The sequence below is a fragment of the Toxorhynchites rutilus genome, chromosome 1 (genome assembly GCF_029784135.1).
Source record: "Toxorhynchites rutilus septentrionalis strain SRP chromosome 1, ASM2978413v1, whole genome shotgun sequence".
Lineage (NCBI taxonomy): Eukaryota > Metazoa > Arthropoda > Insecta > Diptera > Culicidae > Toxorhynchites > Toxorhynchites rutilus.
The window spans coordinates 93260310-93282059 of NC_073744.1; the positions used below are offsets into that span (position 1 = coordinate 93260310).

General features: G+C 38.9%; 3 protein-coding genes across 3 annotated transcripts in view; all 3 read right to left on the bottom strand.

Moving 5' to 3' along the window:
* Positions 1 to 261: 261 nt before the first annotated feature.
* On the bottom strand, positions 262 to 2167 carry LOC129762312 (protein YIF1B). The gene is made up of 5 exons (XM_055760479.1): positions 2007 to 2167; positions 1342 to 1847; positions 1159 to 1282; positions 751 to 1013; positions 262 to 699 (listed from the first exon to the last, which is right to left on the bottom strand). Exons 1-5 carry the CDS (start codon positions 2035 to 2037, stop codon positions 469 to 471), a joined length of 1155 nt encoding a protein of 384 aa, XP_055616454.1. The 5' UTR covers positions 2038 to 2167; the 3' UTR covers positions 262 to 468.
* Positions 2168 to 6359: 4192 nt separating this feature from the next.
* On the bottom strand, positions 6360 to 12790 carry LOC129761193 (uncharacterized). Its single transcript, XM_055758907.1, has 2 exons — positions 12573 to 12790; positions 6360 to 8264 (listed from the first exon to the last, which is right to left on the bottom strand). Exons 1-2 carry the CDS (start codon positions 12788 to 12790, stop codon positions 6686 to 6688), a joined length of 1797 nt encoding a protein of 598 aa, XP_055614882.1. The 3' UTR covers positions 6360 to 6685.
* Positions 8247 to 21750, bottom strand: part of LOC129766153 (neuroendocrine convertase 2) — a 65435-nt gene continuing 51931 nt past the window's right edge. The window contains exon 12 of the mRNA XM_055766630.1: positions 8247 to 8264. The gene's annotated coding sequence lies outside the window, so the exon portion shown is untranslated. The remainder of the gene's footprint in view (positions 8265 to 21750) is intronic.

Below are 21750 nucleotides of genomic sequence, written 5' to 3' on the forward strand. Positions count from 1 at the left end.
ATTTGATTGTACGAATAGAAACAAACAATTTTGTTCGATAGAAGCTGACGAATACGAACGAAGCAAGGGGGAAGCAATGTAACCACACCAATACAACTCAATGTGGTTGTTTAGCTTCACTATTGCATACAATTCGTACGACCACTTTTCTGCATCCAGTGTCACCGCCGCCTAACGCAGGTGTCAAGTCTACGCCACCGAGAACAAAGAGCTGCTGCTGATCAGATTCGAATTGACTATGAAAATGGATGTAAGCATGAGTAGCTGAAACTGGTGGTTTATTAGTTGTTTTTTGAAAGGTTAACAATTTCTCACTTAAATCGATGCATAATTCCTGTTACGACTACTGATTCTATAGATACAGACCATTCACAACACAACTCCATTCTGTATTTATTATTTTCAATATCAATATTGATCGAGTTCATGCATATAACTCGACTGTGAGATTTGTTACATATAAAATTATTACGTTGTTGATGCTATTGGTACCACTGCCGCATTATTTGGAATCAAATGCATTGACAGCCAGAAAGCCAATACTGGTTGCAATCCTGTTACCAAAAACAGAAAGTACAATTTTCTCTTGCGACCAACAGTGTGTTCAAATTGCTGTTGTTGCTGTAGGTATGGATCGTACGTAGGTGGATCCTTGGTTTGTATTGGCTCGGATAACACCTTTGCCTTCAGTGTGCGAAGCTGCAATATATGTTCTTTTATTTATGTACTTAAAAGATAGTAGATTCTTACCAGGAAAAACACCAAAGCAGCACTAGCATACAACCATGCGATGTAATATCCCGGCTTCTTGAGAAAAATGCTGGTCAGTAGAATCGATACAATAGACGCGTATTTATAACCGCTCAAAGCGAGCAGATCTAATGCTTTGAGAGTTGTTGGTATGTTCGCAATATACAAGATGAGGGCATAAATGATTAGCTCAAAAATGCTATACGCCAACGCACTCGATGCCTGGATACCCAACTGTTCTGGAGAAAATCGATTTTGCAATCCTGTAAACAAAATGTGTAAGCCATTGAGTACTTTGTTCCACTCAGATTTGAAAATCGTTTATTGTTATAAAATTTATGAAATTTATTATAGATTTGATTGTGTAGAATAAGAATGAGAATAATCTAATCTAATCACGCTACATACCGAGAACCATACCAGCAAGTACAACGTAGGTAATGTATGCCATGCTCGGTATGTACAAATCAGGAGCATTAATGTCGTATCGCGGTTGAACTGGATTATCCTGATCGTATTTCAGTGACCAATCCTATAATTAAGTGGTGGTGATTATCATTTAAAAAAGAGAAGTTCTAGATTTGTCGTTACATTTTGAGTGAACGGGAAGAATATCAAACGTAATTTGTTTATCACATATTTGTTGTCAACAGCAAAATAGTATTTTAGTTTCGTCACAGGGATATATCTCTCAATATGTGTATGAACTAATTCCTTTCCTTGGTCCGCTAATTTCTGACCGTATTGCATTGCCATATCTTGCACAATCGGCTGCTGGAATACCGTAAATTGCCCCGGAAAACTAGGACCTACGCTTGCACTAGGAGTTTGTTGTTGAACAGGATTTATGTGCTCTGGCGTCATACTTGGTAACGAATGTTGTTGCTGTGGCACGTTGGCATAATTTCCGTAATTTTCATAGCCCTGGTGGTATGTATTTGTCGGAACATATTGCCCAGGATTCGTTGCTGGGTACCCTACCGGATTGATTATTTGTGCAGGGTGTTGTTCATACGAGCTGAATTGAGAAGATGCTGGGCTACCCATTACGCTTACATCACTTACACGTTTGGGCTTTTTAAGACCTCCACCTGTGGCTGGAATGAATCAGGAAACACAGGATATTTAACCTTTTTGATATGATGTCATGTTTCCACGAATCAGTGGTACATTGGTGAACATGGATGCCAAATAGATGTCTATTCGAATGCTTCGGCTCTGTCGCTGTAAACGCCACGGTAGGTGCGTTAACTTACTTTGTCGCGCATTGTTCGCATTGAAATTCATTGCCAAAAGCTAGTTCTTTTCACTTTTCTAAATATAATCAGCTAAAACATTATCGTTCTCTGACCAAGCGACACATTAACGAAATTACTATTTCTCATTACACATCATCACATAACAAATGAAATGAAAACGTCAAACAACAAATGGGTTTGAAAATTCATCACGAAAGCAGGAGAAGTTCCATCAAGAGGCATATACAACAAGGTAGGATAGTTGATTCCAAGGTGTTGTTGTAGTTGTACAGGTGGACCGCAATGTCAAAATTGTTGTTCGGCCATTGCTCGTGAAAAAACAAATTTGTTTACAAAACAAATCGTATCTTTTGGTGATAAATGTATTCGTTGGCGAAATAGCTGCTCGTGCTTTACTGTAGCTAGGCAATCTTTTGTATGTCTATTATACCAATTTCTCAAAACTGCTTCTATTTTTCAGATATCTACAATAAGCGGTCCAATCATAACAGCGCAGAAGGATGTTTTAAGTATACCTTTTCGCTTCTAGCCGCGCAATACATGCCTTTATTTCGCAGCAAGATGTACTTCTGTTTGGCTCCCATCGGTGGGGAAAAGAGTACTATTAGTTGCCGGTGAAAATAGAGTGGATATGAATCGTTCCCCCTCGAGCTGTCGACGCAAGTAAATATTTCAAACGCTGTGAATCTGCCATTGCAATGCCCTCCCCCCTTTCCGCTGCAACATTCTTCTAGCTTTTTTTAACGGTTTTGAACGAGAATTCGAGAAACGATCATTCTGGTGATATTTCAATTTTATCGATGCATCTGTGTGTTACTGTGGCGGTACACGGAAGATGTCTATAGGTGCGATACCATTGGGGTAACACTAAACAACATGAAGCCCGACACTTGATACTCGCAAATAATGCAATGCTCGTTATTGTTATGGGTTGTGGATAATAAAATAGGCAGACAGGCAGTAGAAAGCAGAACTGTGTAACCATGTCCACAAAGTCGGCGGAATATGTCGCTTTGAGGCCGCATAGGAAGCAGTGTGGCTACGTTTATTTATTTTATTTTATCACCGTCTTAGACGTACATACTGAATAGTGGTTGGTAATCTACACAATATTCTTTATCTTAATTTTAAATGTGCTTTTGGACATATTCAGATCAAATTCGTCACTGATTTTATTAAACGCACGAAGACACGAGTCGAACGGATTGTTGTAGCCGTAGTTGGTTCTATGAAGGGGAAGTGCCAACAAAGACGAACTCCGGAAACGTCAAGGTGGAACATAGAACGAGATTTGTTCCAGAAGTTCAGAACAGTCAATATTGCCTCGTAGCAAGTCGAAGACGAATAAGCGCTGCATATTGACCCTCCTGCTGGATAAGGTCTCCAAGTCGATCAGTTGGCAACGGTCGGGATATGGAGGAAGATCGATAGGATCATTCCATGGAAGTTGACGTAGTGCAAACCGTATGAACTTCCTCTGTATGCGTTCCATACTGATTATGTGCGATGTGTAGTATGGGCACCAGACAGTAGCAGCATACTCCAGTATACTGCGCACCAAAGAACAGTAGATCGACTTCAAAGCGTGTATATCGGTGAAATCGGAGGCGTGCCGGCGGATAAATCCAAGAGTAGCAAAAGTTTTAGCGGTCGTGATTCCTACGTGTTCGTTGAACCTGAGTTGGGCGTCAATGGTCACTCCTAAATCACAGATAGATTTGACCCGGTCACGTGAGTCCGCGTCCATAAAATATTCGTGATAAGCAACGTTGTAACGGCGACCGAAGGATATGATCTTACACTTCTTACTATTGACCTGCATGCCGTTATCGCCACACCATGTCAGCACTGTGTTTATATCTTCTTGCAAGGCGACATGATCCAGGGGCGAGGTGATGCACCGATAAAATTTCAGATCGTCGGCAAAAGAAAGCTTAGAAGAAGAGAGCAGTGAAGACAGGTCATTGACAAAGAGGTTGAAGATCAGAGGGCCAAGAACGCTACCCTGAGGTACGCCAGACGTGATACTGAATGGTCTAGATTTTGTATAATTAACCATTAAGTATGCGGAACGATCCGTCAAGTACGACCATAACCACTCCATAAACCAATCGGGAAAGCCCATGTGCTTCATTTTGTTGATAACAGTAATATGCGGAACAGTGTCGAATGCCTTCGAGAAATCAATGTACACCGAATCTACTTGTCGCCTGAGCTCTATTTCACGAGATAGAGCGGTGACATAACACATGAGGTTAGTCGTAGTACTCCGATGTTTCATGAAGCCATGCTGGCTATCGGAGATGATCAAAGATGACACGTTGTACAACACCTTGTGTACTAACTTTTCGAAGACCTTGCTCAAACAACTCAGTATTGATATTCCACGATAATTGCTGACATAAACGCAGTTTCCGGATTTATGGATCGGAACAATACAGGCACGTTTCCATGCAGTCGGGAATGATCGGTCGCGCAGAGAGCGGTTGAATATAAGAGCGATGGGCCCCGCCAAGGTGGAAGAGCAGTTTTTGAGAAGCAAGGGAGATATTCCATCTGCACTCGATGCTTTCTTGGTGTCAAGTTCCTTAAATTCTTTTTTTACATCTTCAGAGGAGAACTGAAGCACTGGAAATGTGATGTCATATGATGGTATGTGAGCAAAGCAATTGCGACGAGAAACGGGCGACACTTTGCTGAACACACTCTCAAAAAATGTAGCGAAGAGTTCCGCTGCTTCTACATTCGAGCTTGCATCAGATTCCCCGTATTTCACATTGAATGGAACGCGGGTAGATGATCTCCGTGTTCTCACAAAGTCTCAGAGTTGAGGATTTAGTTTCATATTCGATTGTACCATAGAAATATAGTTTTCGTATGATAACAGAAGAAGTTCTTTATAACTTGTTTCCACTTCTCGAAGATTGTTGCGCTCTCTCTCAGATTTTGTTCGGAAGAATCTTCTGCGTGCTTTCCTGAGGGTGTTGCGTAAATGTCGCAGCTCAGGAGTCCACCATGGTTTGTCAATAACGGAGGCTCGTCTTCTCCGAGGTACGTGTTCAGTTAATACTTGATTCAACTTGTCGTAGAAAGTCGAAAGTAATTCATCCGCAGTTCCGTCGCTCATTATACCGTCCCAGTCAATGTTGGTGAGTGTGTCGTTCAATCGGTCGAAATCACAGGCTTGAAAATTGTACGACACATTTTCATTGCAGTCTTCAGGTGTGCCTGAGTCGTTCACGTTTTCTTCGAGCAATATAATAAAAGGTGGATGGTGATTGTCCACAGGTTAAAATGGAGTGGATGGTGCTAAGAGATCCAATTCATCTGGTCGGTTAACAAACACTAAATTCAGCAGCCTATTATTTGTGTTCACGAAATTGCAGATTTGTTGGAGGCCAGTGGCAAACATGTTTTCTATAAGAGACTGCTCGGCCTCAGATGAAACGTTTGATGGAATGTAACCATTCACGGCATCGTCAAACTGCCACCGGAGATGAGGGAGGTTGAAGTCGCCTACCGATATGATGATGTCGGCCCCAGAAGAACCATCTGCTATGCATTGCACTGCGTCTGCGTGAGTGGAATACAAATCCGGACAGGAGCACGGTGGGAGATAGATGGCCACGATATACATCGAGCGATGTGCAGTTTTCACACGAACTACGACTTGTTCAAGACGGTCGCAATTCGGTAGAGGAACAAGTTCATAATTCAGGTGCTTTTTCACCGCTATCAGCACTCCTCCTCCCATAGTAGAATTACTGGTTAGACTACTACGGTCACATCGGAAAAGTGTGTATGCAGATGTTATTTCTGCGTCATCAATGTCGGCTCGTAACCACGTTTCGGTAAGAACAAGCACGTCGTAATCGCAGCTCAACAGCAGTAAACGTAGCTGAACAATTTTGGTGCGTAAACCTCTCACGTTCTGGTAATACACCGAGAAAAGATGATCGGTAAACTCCGGGATGCTTTGCGGTGTCCAAACTGATGATGACGAAGGATCAATACACGCTGATGGTCTGCTGAAATCGTTTGAGGTATCCGGTACAAAAATCAACGGCATACGAACATCGGACGGGTACTTGCCTGTGGCGTTAGTGTGGAAGTCCCCGTCTCCATACCCAAACACAGGACCGGGACGACTGCTGGTCAGTTGAAGCATAGGCTCGACTGTGATGGTAGGATTAGGGGCTTCCAAATTGCTAGAAATCGTTGCGTCCCGGGATGAGTGCGTCATGTTATGTGGAGTTGTTGAAGATGTCGAAGGTTGTGGTATCAAAAGCGTTGTTGATTTACGGTCACTCAAATAGAGAGTTGCGCTAGTTAAACATCTATACAGTTCGGGTCACAAAATAACTCTGATTCTTTATTTCTTGTCTGAGTTTAAAAAGGTACAGTTCGTTTTCAAATGTAGATTATTTATGCTAAACAAGGTGGCCTATTGTCCTGGATCGGTCTGAGAATGAAAAACAACACATGTTTGTAAACACATGCTGCCCAAATTCAGTAATGCTAACATCAGCATGTGGTGCGTCGCGTCGCTGGCTCGGTGGTGGTTGGTGACTCGGTGCATGTTGGTGGTCCGGGTTGTTGATGTTTTCAACATGTGGTACGTCATGCCGCTGGTGTAAGAATGTAGGTGATCGGGATCGTTGCTAACTCGTCCCCCTTTAGTGATTCGGTTCCATCTGAATCACGTCTCTGATTGACAAAGTCCTGAACGTGGGTCGGATGTTGTCCAATGGTAGTTGTACTGCTTCCGGTTTCATTGATGTATTCTGGTCTTGAGATGAGTTGTTGGGATGAGAGTTGTTAAGATTGACTTGTATTGTTCTGTTTCTGTAGATGAGAAAACATAAAAAAGGTAGGGAACCGATTATGAATGGCGAAATGGCCATTCCTCCGAAGATACTCCAATGTGGAAAATGCAGACTGGTGTTGTTTAGACGAAGCAATTCCAATTCCTTTCGAGTTTCTAACTGAAGCTTGTGAAGATGTTCCACACTAATGTTCAAGATTTCTTGTTGCATTTTGATTTCGACTCCATCCAAATGAAGTTGAACTGGATTACCTGGTAAGGTTTGTACTCTCGATGTGTATAAAACGTTGTTGACGTATAGTTGACAGTTGCTGAAGAATATAACAAATGATCCTGAAAGATTCCTTTGAGTTATTCCGCAGTTAGATGATAAAGTGAAATTTTTCATCGTATTTATAAGTATATGTCGCTCGTCAAGGTAAAGGACTTCTTCTTCGATTGGGTTTGATGTGTAATTGCAAGTCGCAGGTTCTCCTTTTAACAATTTCGGTATACAACTTGTATTATCCAGCTGAATTTCGTATGTAGCGAATATGGTTGGTTCGATTGAACCTATTCGGTAAATTTCATCATCGTGGGTTAGATAAAGCTGATGGAGTGTATGTACTTTCTTATTGTTGTGTATGATGGGGTATAGACGTATCTTGTTGAAAATCCTTGGGTCTAGCTTTGGCATCTTGATGATAAGGGCAATCTCTAAGTTATTCGATGCTACCGACGTCGTCGCATAATTTGTTGCCTCCACAGCAGTGTGAACTGTAATATTTTCCCTAGCTAAGTCTGTAATTAAAATGTCAATTTCTCTTTGGCTTAAAATTTGTTCATTAACTAATCCTAATTTAGCTAGCATTATAGTATTAATAATTTGATTTAGTTTTTCAGACAAGAAATTCAAGTGAAATAAGAGTTTAGTACAGTACATTTCTATTGATCTAACGTTAAATAACTGTATTGCTTTTTTTGTTTGAAATATAGCCTCTTTTAGTTGTAAATTAACTTCGCGATTTATTTTTACTTGTTCATTATTATTAATGATGAGATTATTTATGGATGAATTTATAATTTTCAAATCGTTGGCGTCTGGGCTACCAGCTAAGAATTTCCAAATCGTACCTAAACTATCCCAGCGCTTATGTCTTCTAATTGGGTCTATGCTTTTTAAAGCGAAATCTATTTCGTTAAATTTTTCAACTATTAAATCCGTGAACTGGTTTTTGCTAAAGTTATCAAATTGATCTCTGAGGCCTTTGATTTGTGTTCTAATGATGGTGAGATTAAAATGGTGTATATAATATTTGTAGTCCAGTCTGAGTCGTCCTTCTCCTTGGTGAAATATCAGGATAGGTTGTCGTCCTAAGTTCTGTAGATGAATTTTCACGTCATGTTTTGTTTCCAGCACTACGGGTCGAATAATGAATAGTAGCAGGAGTCTGAAAAGTAGATGAAGAGGATAAAATTTAGGTATTCCTGATTTTGATATCATTTTTGTGAATACGTCGTCCGTCGTTAGTTTCAACTGTACTTTTATTAACCTTTGAAATATTAATTTTCTTGTATCGGTTGCTGTGTTTGACTCTTCGTCGAGTCCTTTCAAAAGCGTCTATATCATTGTCAATTAATATGTTCTTTTTATTTTTGTTGTGAAAGGACAAATCCTTTGCTTGTTTTGTAGTAAGGTTTTTAAAGGTTCTCTCGACTATTGTCTGAGATCTGCTAGATGGGAGTATTACTTCATATGGGGTGAATTTTGTACTAGAGTGGACTGTCGAATTGTATTTGTGAACAGACATGTAAACAAGGTCAATTACTGTTTTTTCGGGGTTTTCCATTTTTTGTATTCGATAAATTTCCAAAAGTGTGGAATGTAATCTCTCGACGATTCCATTCATCTCGCTGCGACCGGTTGCTGTGATGTACGGTTCAATATTGTATGTATTATAAAAGTTAATGAGTTCTCCTGTCGTGAATGACTTTTCATTATCCATGACCAAGATTTTTGGTGGTTGATATTTTAGAAGAATATCTTTTATAGCTGGAGTTAAATCGATGGCAGCTCTTGATTCGATTAATTTAATTTGCGCAAATTTTGAAAATTTATCGATGTATGTCAGAAAATAAAGATTCTCTAGGAAAAAGATATCGATATGAGCAATTTGGAAAGGACCGGTGGGAATAGGGGTTTTTTGGAGGGGAAAACCAATCGGTTTCCTATCGTATTTGCATTCATGACATATACGACAGGATGCGATGAATTCCTTTAATTTTTGTTGAATTCTCGGGAAGTAGAATTTCCTGAGAATCTGTTGCTTGTTTTCCTCTGCTCCTCTGTGGGCTCGAAGATGTTCGTTTTTGATAACATCCCATTGCTGATTTTCCTCTACTACATCCTGTAAAAGGTTTTGTGTGAAACGGATTTTTAACGCTCTACTACTTCCAAATTTCTCCTTAAAGACTTCTTGAATCTTTCCCATGATATTTTCTGGCGTTAATAATCCGTTGACCTTTGTATGATCGAAATGAGTTTTTAAAATCTGAAATAGAGAAGAATCGTTAATCTCGTTTACTTGTATAGTTATTCTTGTGAAGCCTGGAAATGGTTTTTCCGTAATTATTTTGTCTGGTCCTCGTTTGATGACCACCTGGTGTTTGAACACATTAAGTGGTGCTTCTGTGGATATTATGCAAAAATCGTCACTAGTATCAGTAGAATGTTGTGTTCCTGTCATGGAGCATACGATTCTGCTAAGTGCATCCGCCACAACATTTGATTTTCCCGGTTTATATACAATCTTATAGTCATGTTCTTCTAAATATGCCTTCCATCGTTTTAGTTTGGCATTTGTGTTTTTAGGGGATAAGGCGAACGTAAGTGGTTGGTGATCGGTTAGAATTTGTAGTTTTGCTCCGTATAGGTAATTTCGAAAGGTTTGCAATGACCAGAAAATGGCAAGCATTTCCTTTTCCGGCACTGAATAACCTTCTTCAGTTTTTGAAAGTGTTCTGGAAGAAAAATGGATGGGTTTGTCTTTTCCTAGTTCTCCCTGAGACAGAACTGCACCGATTGCGAAATCAGAAGCATCTGTTGTCAAAATAAAAGGTTTATTGTAGTCGGGGTAAATGAGTATATCGGATGACGAAAGTAAGCTTTCCATTCTCAGAAAACATTGTTTTCCTACGTCGTTGAGTGAAAGTTTTCTGTTTGATTTGGGATTTCTCTCCCCCCTTAAGAGATTTGTTAATGGTTTTGCAATTTTTGCAAAATCTTTGACAAATCTACGATAATAACCCATCATTCCTAAAAATCCTCGCAGTTCTTTAATATTTTTGGGCTCTGGGTATTTGTTAATCGCCTCAATTTTCTTCTGGTTTGGTTTTATGCCATCAGCACAAATAATATAACCAAGGAATTCAATTTCGTTGTGTAAAAATTCTTATTTATCCAACTGAATTTTTAGGTTAGCATCGTCCAGTGCTTTTAGAATTGTTGAAAGATTTTGTAAAGCTTCTTCTGAAGTTTTTCCGAATATGATTACATCATCAATATAGACGTAACATATTTTTCCAATAAATACTCTTAAAACATCGTCAATCGCTCGCTGGAATATAGCAGGAGCGTTCTTAAGACCGAACGGCATACGTGTGAACTCGTATTTACCGCTGTTGATCGAAAAAGCAGTTTTTTCAATATCACATTCTTTCATTTTTATCTGGTGAAAACCAGATGCTAAATCGAGGGTGGTGAAAAAATGTTGACCTCGTAATTGATCAATTACATAATTAATTTCTGGCATCGGGTACCTGTCTGAAACAGTTTTTTCGTTTAATTTACGGTAATCCACTACCATGCGAAATTTCTTTTTGCCTGAAGCATCAGTTTTTTTCGGTACGATCCACACTGGTGAAGTCCAGGCAGAACGTGAAGGTCGTATGATTCCGTTTTGAAGCAGTTCGCTTATTTGTTTATTTACCTCCTCAGCATATGTTGCTGGATATGGGTACACTTTTTGATGAACGGGAATATTATCGGTCGTATTTATGGCACACTCTACTACGGTGCTGCAAGTTAATTTTGAGTCGGGTGTGTGAAATGCTTTTTCATGTTTGTTCAGCACTTCAAGTAACTGTTTTTTTACACTTGTTGAAAGATGAGACGTCCTAAATGTATGTTGTGGGTCATCGTTTGAGTTGTTTCCCTTTTCTTGAGGTAGGTCGGATTTGAATGTGTGGTGTGAATGGTTTTCGTTGTGTGTCATTCCTTGGGATAAATTATTGGATGCGTTTTGTCTTGGGCAATAATGTTCAAGTGGGATATTTAAAAATTCGTTTCTCTTTGAGAGGTAAAACATGCCGCTAGTGAGGTCTATTATTGCATTGAGTGCATTTAGGATTCCAGTTCCAATAATGCCTTTAAAGAAGGGATGGAAATTGTGTAATAAAAACTGAGCTTGATGATTTATTTTGGGACTGAAAAAATTCAAATCGATAGCTGAGGTTGCATTAAATTTCCCGTTGGCGCTAGCGATTTGGTCCGCTGAGAAGTTGTATGGTTTATTATTTTTGCAAGTCCATGCAAGTTTTGGGTTTATAAGATTGATATTTGCTCCCGTGTCGATTAAAAATGGGAAGTTTCCAATTGTTGTTTTCAGATTTATATATGGCAGAGTTGGCTTTACCAACTCATATTCCACTCTAAAAAATTAGCCTGGTTTGAACTAGATTCATTTGAGGTGGATGGCTGCTCGTTAGTTCCTAAATTCTCTTCTTCGGTTGGTAAAGAACAATTATCTATTTGTTCATATGGTGTCTCTTGGTAAGAATAATGTATGTCGTCTTGTTCGTCGTGCTGATCGTAATAGTCATTATGAACTTCATAGGTTTGGGGTTCAGAACTGAACACTACAGGGTTTGCTGACCTCCTAACATTCTGAGATTGTTGTATGTTTAAAATTGGCCGATTACCATAATTCACCCTTCGAGATCTAATACTCTGATCGACCTCCATGGGTTCTGGGTTAGGAAATGGTCTCAGATTATTAGTTTGCTGTTGTTGGTGTATTGGGTTATAATTGTGACTGTTTTGGTAGCTTCTTTGTTGAAAAGTTGGCCGTGGTGGTGGTCTATAGAAAATTGTTTGAGGTGTTGAATAGTTTCTGGGAGGTGGGAAGGGAGTTTGATATCGATTTGTTTGCGTAAATGTTGGAGCTGTGTGCGGTTTCCTTATCGGCGGTCTGGGTGGAGGGTTAGGTGTATTAAAATCCCTAGGTTTTGGAATTGGATGGTTGCTATGTTCGTTCCTGAATGGTGCTGAACGTAAATCCATATTGTGATATTCTAAGCAAAATTGATAAGCTTTGCTTAGGGTTTGCACATTGGCGGATTTGAGCAATATGTTCAAGGGTTTTTCTAATCCTCTAATAAATGAGTCTAGTGCTTTTTTCCTAAAATAGTCAATATGCGGCGCTGCATTTTTTTGCATAGTCTCATCCACTTGAATCTGAACAATTATGGATGAAAGAAGTTCGTTGACTCTGCTGAAATAAGAGCTTAGACTTTCATTATGCGTTTTTTTCACAGTGGTCAATTCGAAGTCCAATGTTTGAATATCTCTTTGGTCACGGTAATAAAGAAGTAAAGTGTTCTTTATTCCCTGCCAATCGTATAGAATATTGTTGGCGTTCAGCACATCTAATGCTTCGCCTACAATTTTTCGACGTATGCTGCGTATCAAAATTCCATACTCGACCGATGTTCTGGGAAGATCTCTATACAGATCAAATATTCCTTCAACATCTGCAATCCAACTTATCAATTCCGTTGGTTTACCGTCGAATTTCCCTAAGTCTTTCACAAAATCGGAAAGTTTACCGACTGTGGAAAAATTGTCAAGTGCGTATCTCTGAGCTGGTGTGGTTTCCTGCTCAGGAACATATTCATTCTGTTCGGCTGGCTGAGCCATGATGTTTCAACCGTAAAACAAGAAAACTAAAATTTCTTATAAAAATATCAAAACTTCCACAATGTTAGAATCAACAATGTAAGGAAACGGCACTTTATTTCACTAAAGATTTTCACTAAATTAGTGAATTGCATTTTCGGCGAGAAAATGTAGCCGATATTGGGCTTCCGAATCATGGTTCTGCTTGACATATGTGTTTATTAGTACGGTCGAAAATGACTATAGATTGGTAGTATTTACCAAAAAATTCGTTATATTTACTAATTATTTCTCTCAGTGTAGTGGTTCGCCCGTATCCCTAATGAGTTTCACTGACAAAATGAAGTACATACCTGATATTCCGCTACACGAAACAAAAATTCAACTAAGAAGCTACTGTGGTAGTCAAATTGAGGTGTATGGCCTTGTCCAGGCAAAGGTGAAATACAATGGTCAAATCAGTGCGTTACGTTTGTTTATTGTTAATACTAAGCGGCATCCACTTCTGGGTCGTGAATGGATGCGTGTTCTGAAACTTAATTGGAATAATGTCATGGAAAAGCCTACAACTACAGTTAACACTATTAGTCCTCACGATCTCGCTCAAAACTCGTCTCAGGATATCACTAGGAGATTGAAGGAAAAATTTCCCATTGTTTTTGATGAATCTGTCGGAAAGATAGAAAAAGTGCAAGCATCCTTAGCTCTCAAACCAAATTTCAAGCCGGTCTTCCTCAAGGCTCGTACCGTACCATTCTCAATCAAAGCGATAGTTGAACAGGAAATTGAAAAGATGGTCGAGAATGGCATACTATTGAAGGTTAACCACAGTGAATGGGGAACCCCGATTGTTCCGGTTATGAAGTCTTCCAACAGAGTGAGATTGTGCGGAGATTATAAGCTCACGGTAAATAAAGGTCTTCTAGTAGATGAGCATCCATTGCCGACAATCGATGAATTGTTCGCTAATATGGCAGGAGGAGAAAAGTTCTCCAAAATTGATTTAACGCAAGCTTACTTACAGATGTCGGTACGATCTGAAGATCAATCTATCCTTACCCTGAACACTCACCTCGGTTTATTCCAACCAACAAGGTTAATGTACGAAGTGGCTTCTGCTCCAGCAATTTTTCAGCGAGAAATTTCTCAAATATTGCACGGAATTCCAGGGGTTTCCGTGTTTTTAGACGATGTAAAAATTACAGGACCTGACGATTTTTCACACATGAATCGACTTTTCGAAGTTCTTCGAAGGTTTCAAGAGTACAACATGCGCATCAACGTATCGAAATGTGATTTTTTTTCTAGTAGCATAGAATATTGTGGCTATGTTATTGACCGACATGTTCACAAAATGAGGAAAAAAAATTTAAGCTATTCAAGCCATGCCAAGGCCACAGAATCGCGATCAGGTGCGAGCTTTCATTGGCCTTGTGAATTATTATGGGCGTTTTCTAAAAGATTTAAGTACAAGAGTTTATCCAATCAATAATCTGCTCAAACAAAGCACACCATTTGTGTGGGACTCGAACTGTGAAGAGGCGTTTAATTGGGTAAAAATGGAAATGCAATCGGAAAGGGTCTTTGTACACTATGACATTAAATTACCTTTAGTGCTGGCTACAGATGCCTCGCCCTATGGTGTCGGTGCCGTCTTAAGCCACATTTTTCCGGATGGAAGTGAGCGTTCTATCCAATACGCTTCACAAACGCTTACCATGACTCAGCAAAGATATAGTCAAATTGACAAAGAGGCATACGCTATTGTATTTGGTGTGAAGAAATTCCACCAGTACCTTTTTGGTCGAAAGTTCGTATTAATAACCGATAATAAACCGGTAGCGCAGATATTCTCACCAAGCAAAGGCTTACCCGCTCTGTCTGCAATGCGAATGCAGCATTATGCCGTATTTCTGGAAACGTTTGCTTTTGATATCCGTTATCGCTGTTCAAAGGAACATGGAAACGCAGATGGTATTTCTCGTCTCCCGATTGCCAACTCCAGTTCTAGTGTAGAACATCTATGCTTCCTGTTTCGGTTCGAGAGTTGGAAGGATGCACGTCGAAGGATTCAAATGTCAAATTCCTAATTGAAGGACTAAAATCAGGAAGAGATATAAATGGTCGAGATCGTTTTGGCGTTGACCAAAAGGAGTTTACATCACAGCAAGGATGTTTATTACGAGGCATTCGTGTGTATATTCCCCCTCTGTTACGGTCAAGAGTTTTGAACGAGCTACACAGTGGACACTTTGGTACGTCTCGTATGAAGTCATTAGCTAGATCCTATTGCTGGTGGGAAAATATCGATCGTGACATTGAAGAACTAGCTCGGGACTGCGTGGACTGTGCACGAGTTCGATCCAATCCAGCTAAAGCTTCAGTTCATTGTTGGGAAACTCCTTCAGAACCTTTCCAGCGTATACATGCTGACTTTGCCGGTCCATTTATGGGATTATACTTCCTGATAATCGTGAATGGTTTCAGTAAGTGGCCAGATGTGAAAATCATTCCATACTACTGAAACCACTATCCAGTATATGAGAGAGTACTTTGCTACTTTTGGTATTCCATCAATTATTGTTACTGACCGCGGAACGCAATTCACCTCAAAACAGTTTGAATTGTTTTTACAGAAGAACGGTATAATTCATAAAATGGGTGATCCGTATCATCCCGCCGCAAACGGGCAAGCTGAGCGTTACGTTCAGACTTTCAAAGACAAAATCAAAGCACTGAACTGTCCCCGTTCAAACGTTCAAGCTGAACTTCAGAATATCTTGATGGCTTATCGACGTACGATCCATCCAGCAACGGGAAAAAGTCCATCGATGTTAGTGTTTGGACGGCAAATGAAATCTAGGATTGATCTTATGATCCCAAAGTTGCCAACGAAATAAAAAAATAATCGGGATGAAGAATTCAATGTACGATCTTTTGAAATCAATGACAGGGTGGCAGCCCGTGATTTCCTTTCACATGTAGAGAAATGGCGATTTGGATTTATTAAAGAGAAGGTCGGTAAACTTCATTATTTGGTAGAATTAGATGATGGAAGAGTGTGGAAGCGCCATATAGACCAGCTGAGACCCGGACCTGTTCCTCGTGCTTCTGAATCAAATATTGCTGATGATTTTGAATGTCGAAGACATGGGTGTCTAAACAAACCGCACCCTATTCCGCAGACCTCGAATGTCCTTGACAATCCGGAAATTGGCTCGAATAGTAGTTCACAAATGAATCAAGAACCGTCTAGATTAGAAGGTCGGAAGGATTCGTACGTTCATGTCCTACAAACGGCAGAACACCTGATAAGTCGATGTTATCGGATAATACACTTGTTAGAAGGTCAACAAGAATCAAAAGACCACCTGTCCGATTGGATTTGTAACAAAGGGTCGCGTATGAACTAACATTACTAACATTCCCCAATCCATTAGTTCCCATCCCTAATTGTATTTCCATAACCCCGAGCAGACCGCGGGTAAACGGTCATCCAAAAACTAACAAATAAAATTAAAAGGATTTCTCTTAGGGAGAAAGAGTTGATATATATTTACCACCTTGCAATTCCATATTCACCTTGATCTATGTATGTCATGACATGACCAGTCTAGTATAGTGCAACATTGTTGATTACCTTTTTCTGTCCATCAATAAAAGAACATTCGGGATTGAGTAACCAATGAGAGAACGTGTCTTTCATCCTTTTATCCGAAAGTTTGCCCTGTACAGTTATAACAACTACCATGGAATCCTGACGCGCATCCGAGAAGCCGTGGCAACGTTGGAATACGCCGGTCCACTGGATGGGTACTATTTTCTCATACTGTCAAATGGCCAGAAGTCGGAGATCACCCCCACATCAAACTTACGAATCCTTCGTTGCATCTTCGCGAGATACGGTCAATTGAAAACACTGGTCACAGATAATGGGACACAACTCACCAGTGATCGGCTCGAATAATACTGCGTCACGAATGGTATCGTTCCCCTGAAGATAGCGCCATTCCACCCGCAGTTCAATGGACTACCCAGCAAACATTAAATCGCATAACAAGCGTATATATAACATCATATGCCCTAAAATTTGGTTGGCATATAATGCGCCTAACTGGCATATGCATGCAAAAGTGGAGGTCATATACATACATGGCAAATGCTTACCGAATTTGTTTGGATGAAAATGCAACTTTAACCGGCTATAATAGCGATTATGTTGGAATTGAATTGCGATCTAATATGAATATATTCATGAATTGTTAAAGCACCAAATACGACTTTTGCCATACTCATATACGATTTATTACAGACATGGAAAAAAAACAAATGTCGCAAAATATTTTCGTTAAATGTTTATTATAACCTCACGAATCATCATTTTTATATATGAGTATTTATGTTCGTAGAAATAATAATAGATTGATTGACTTATGTTGGGAGTGGAATATGAATGTTTAAAATGACACAGATTGATGTTTGGTGAAAACTGCTCCGATGTGGGTTCGAACTCCGGTCGTCTGGATTATCATCCACCAGCTATCTCGCGCGGCTATCTGAAATTTAATTCAACAGCGGTTAAAACTTTCGCGAGCATCAGCATTTCATTGACATTTCAATATGATGTAATATGTTCTTTATTAGGATCTAATATGATTTACTGTTTCATGATTTTCTTCAGCATGCAACACGATTTACTACAGTACTGAATCGATTTAAATTATACGCTTATACGACACACAAACTGCATCAGCGTAATATACGCATATGATGCGGATTAAATATATTTTACGACAATGTACATCATAAAATTGATGTTTATTATACCGAATTGCGACTTAATTTGATAATGATATATAAAATCGTGTTTTTATATTTTATGCAATTTCAAATATACACGATACATACTTTGATTGATATTATATGCGATTATGATTTATTCTGATTTCTTGTAAGACTTAGTACGTGCAAAATTATACGATTTTATGTTTGCTGGGTAGCAGAGTTAATACAACAGCAGTCAGCCACTCGCGATAAACAAAATGCGAGTGATCAGAATATCAATCTGCGAAACATAAACATTCACACGCTACATCAACGATCACGCCATCCGGACCGTTTCCGATAATGTGAACATAAACATCAGGTCACCCAGAGCGTTCCCACCAAATATGCTGAATTAGGATAAGATCAAATATTGTAAACTATTCCATCTAGTATAAAGTTTGCTTCAGAATGAGCGAATTCTCGCGTAACTTTTGAAAAGGTCCAATGTAACATTTTCGTCAACTCGAGAAAAACGAAGTTGAAGACCCGAACATTAATCTGCGAATTGTATTGAAAGGTATCGATCTCTATCGCTACTTTCACCACTAGCAGTAAAGAATAACTCTGAAAAACCAGTCGTAACTGTTGTTCCGTGATTTGAGATTAAAGTTGAAGACTAGGAGCGAAAAATGTTACATTGGACCTTTTGACTGCTTGCATTTGCACATTGGACATATTACGTTGCACGATGCGAATCTGAAACTAACTACTAAACAGCAATTCAAATATCAGCATTTCGTTCTAAAGACTTATTATTGTTGTTATCACTCGTTGAATTGCACTGAAATCGCTAACAACGCCTGTAAGAAACAAAAACCCAAAACGACCGAAGTACGACTTTGTGTTGTTTTGACTGCTTTGTTACTTCGGACGTTCCGAGCGTCGGAGGAAAGTGGCGTCCGAAGTAACAGCCGAGTGCTTAAAATACGAATCTGCACATTGGATATTTTTTGTATCGGCGATAAAAAGATGAAGAAGATAGATACATGAACGATTGTTTTTGTAATGCATTCAATGATTGAAAACTAAGAGCGTGCATCCATTAACTCGATTTGTTTACTTTTGTTACATAGGACCTTTTCAAAAGTTAAGCGAGAATTGTTTTCGCTAAAGTCATTCACATTGAATTACGAAATCATGCGAATCTGTCAAACTATCGTCTTTACAACGAAAACAAGTTGTACGAGATTGGTGAATCAAATTCATATTACTCACAAATGTGAGTTCAAGTATATCTTGAACTTCATACAATTCAATGTTAGAAAATTCAGTAAAGTATAAATAGAAATTTGGAAAATTATTTACTATCCTGCCGCAAGCTTGAATATTGCTCACATCGTTCCATCGATGTGAAGCTGAGCAAAATTTTTCATATCTTGTTGCACCCATCTTGATTGACTTGTTCCAACTTACTGATGTGGGCGGAGGCAACTGTCAGTGTACCGTGAATTCGTAATTTTTCGCAGCGAAAGCTTGGGAAGTTCTATATTTTTCGCTCTTTCGCAAGTGATCCCGCGCTTCGTTCTGATTGGTTGGCGAAAAAAATTCGCAAACATTCGCATGAATTTGTCTTCATTGTAAAGGATTGGAAAAAAAGCTTAAAGGGCAGGGATAATCTTTGTGCAGAGTCAGTTCTAAGTTATAATTCAAATAGTGAATGAAGAAGGAGCTTCACTCCGAAATTTTTTTTTAAATAACTTAAGTCAGAAAAGTATTAACTGCAGAGAGATTTGTCGATATGTTTCAACTAGAGGTGTGCAAATCAGCTCATCATGATGAACAGCTCTGATCATATCAGCTCATCTAAATGAGCTGTTCTTTATGAGCAGCTCTTCAGCTCAGTTGTCAGTGCCGACTTTCAATTTGGTTCCCAAACTCGATAGCCACGAAGCCAGTTTGAAAATGTTAAAATTCAAATGAAATTTTTCACACCATATTATTAATTACTTGAAACACGTATTCCAGACTATTATTTACAACAGACTCGGCGAGTACAACATTTCCGACATTTTTACTGAGGCTTTACATTACAATAGAAAGTTTTCTTCAAAAAAAAAAAATCTTATGAGATTTTTGCACCGCCTGCAAACAATGAAAAACACCATTGAAATAAAATACTCATTTGATACACAGAAGTTAATTTTCATTAATAATTTGAATTTTAAAAACGTGTTCATTCTGCCTGAGAGCCAAGTATTATTTTTGGCGCCCCCTAAACTGGTAAACAAAGCTCAATGCCGTCAACGCGAATATAACAGTTGAAAAGACGAGGGACAAATGAAACTAAACTGATGTCTTAACACGAAGAGCGAGAGACGGTCAGTTCATTTGAATCTTACAGCTCACACACTCTCTTCAATTCTACAGCTCTTTTCTCTCCTTCATCATCATCAAAGTGAGCTGAAGAGCTGTTTGATTTTTTTTGCGAGCTGTTCCGCGTCAACTCACTTCAAAGAGTCGATTCTTCGGAACAGCTCATGAGCGGATGGCACATCTCTAGTTTCAACGGTCGCTCAAGAAATTCACCGCAGTTTACCGCTTACCTGATGTATGGACGTCCGATCCGTTAGTATCCGAAAATATTGGTAGAGTAAAATTATGTGTTCCATTCTCAGTTTTTCAATGTATCGAGTATACATTACTGAATGTTATGCTTATTGTAAGACCATTGTTACAGATTTTATTCATAATTGGGTGGATATAATGCCAAAAAGGCGAAATATAGAGCTCTTTAAATGCTTCAGTTACATTATTACTAATAGCGAATTCGTTTTTAAAACTGAGTTAGTGCCAAACTGACTCTGTAATAAAAAAACGTTTTCAGTTTCACGAATGCGGTGGTTTATTGGTTTGCGTTATATAGTCTGATTTGTTTATATTTGCGACGTCAAATGTACAGTGTCGACGTTTGGTGGCGATAATAGTTCCTGGGGGGGGGGGATCTTAAATTATTCTCTATCAGATCAGAAGGGCCAAGTTCAGTGTAAAAATATAAAAGCTTGAATGAAAATTTTACTTCATATTGTTTGATCACCTACATGTAGTCCTGGCACTCACTTAACCATTTGTCGATGCTTTTTTTGTCTGTTTCACAAATAATCACTATTATAATATAAAATCATCATCAGGCACCATTTTTGTTCAATATGTTTTTGCAATTTCGGAAAAAACCTATTATTTCATCACATAAAATGAATATTGATACGTAATTTTTTATTTATAATTTTTATGTTAAAAGCATGTTAATTCCATCTGAATACCCATCATTATTTTTGCCTCCCAATGGAAGCACACGAAGCTTAATGCCGTCTACGCAAATATACTCATCCAAATCAGAATCCGAATGGGATTACGATTCCAATAACACAAACGCAAAAGCAGCAGGTCTCCATTCTCATAGTCTTTATTTTATGATTTTCCAAAACAATACTCGGAACTTGATAGTTCAGTATAGTTGTATTAGTAAACCCGAGTGCCAACCCGTGAAACATCTCAGTGCGATACTAACAGATTTCGGGGCGAACCTAGTGCTAAACTAGGTTGAAACTGAGTGAATAAAACAACATCTTGACAGCAGTTAGTGTGGCACTTGGGTTTTGGGATTTTGGGTAGCCTATATTCAATTGATGTCTAACCCCTGTATAAAACATTACTACAGTTTATTTAGGGCTATCTGAAAACGTCACTTGTGATGGCAGCCTTTAATAAGCATCATTCATGCTTATATAAGATTCGATAAATCGTCAAGTGTTTTTTCCATTTTTTTTTTCTCGGGAAAAGCCAAACAATCCAAAACCTAAACAATCGACAGAAAACATATACATTTCATGGGCCCACCCACACAGATTTATTGCAACCCTTTTATGGGTGTTATTGAGGTTATAGCAGGTTTCTTCATTATTTAGATCTGCGGCACAATGTTTGGAATGTGTGTTTCTCTGTTGTGCCTTTGCTATCTGGACCACTGTTATGATAGATAAATGAATTGAAAATAGTCCTGTTAAAACAACCGCTCAGGTACCTGCTCAAAACGAAGCATATTTTTGACCTAACATTTACACTGTTTAAAGTTTTTCTTCGACTCTGTTAAACATCCATATTATGTTTATTTTGAGACAAACACTTTGCAGTCAGATGCCAAATGCATTAATGTT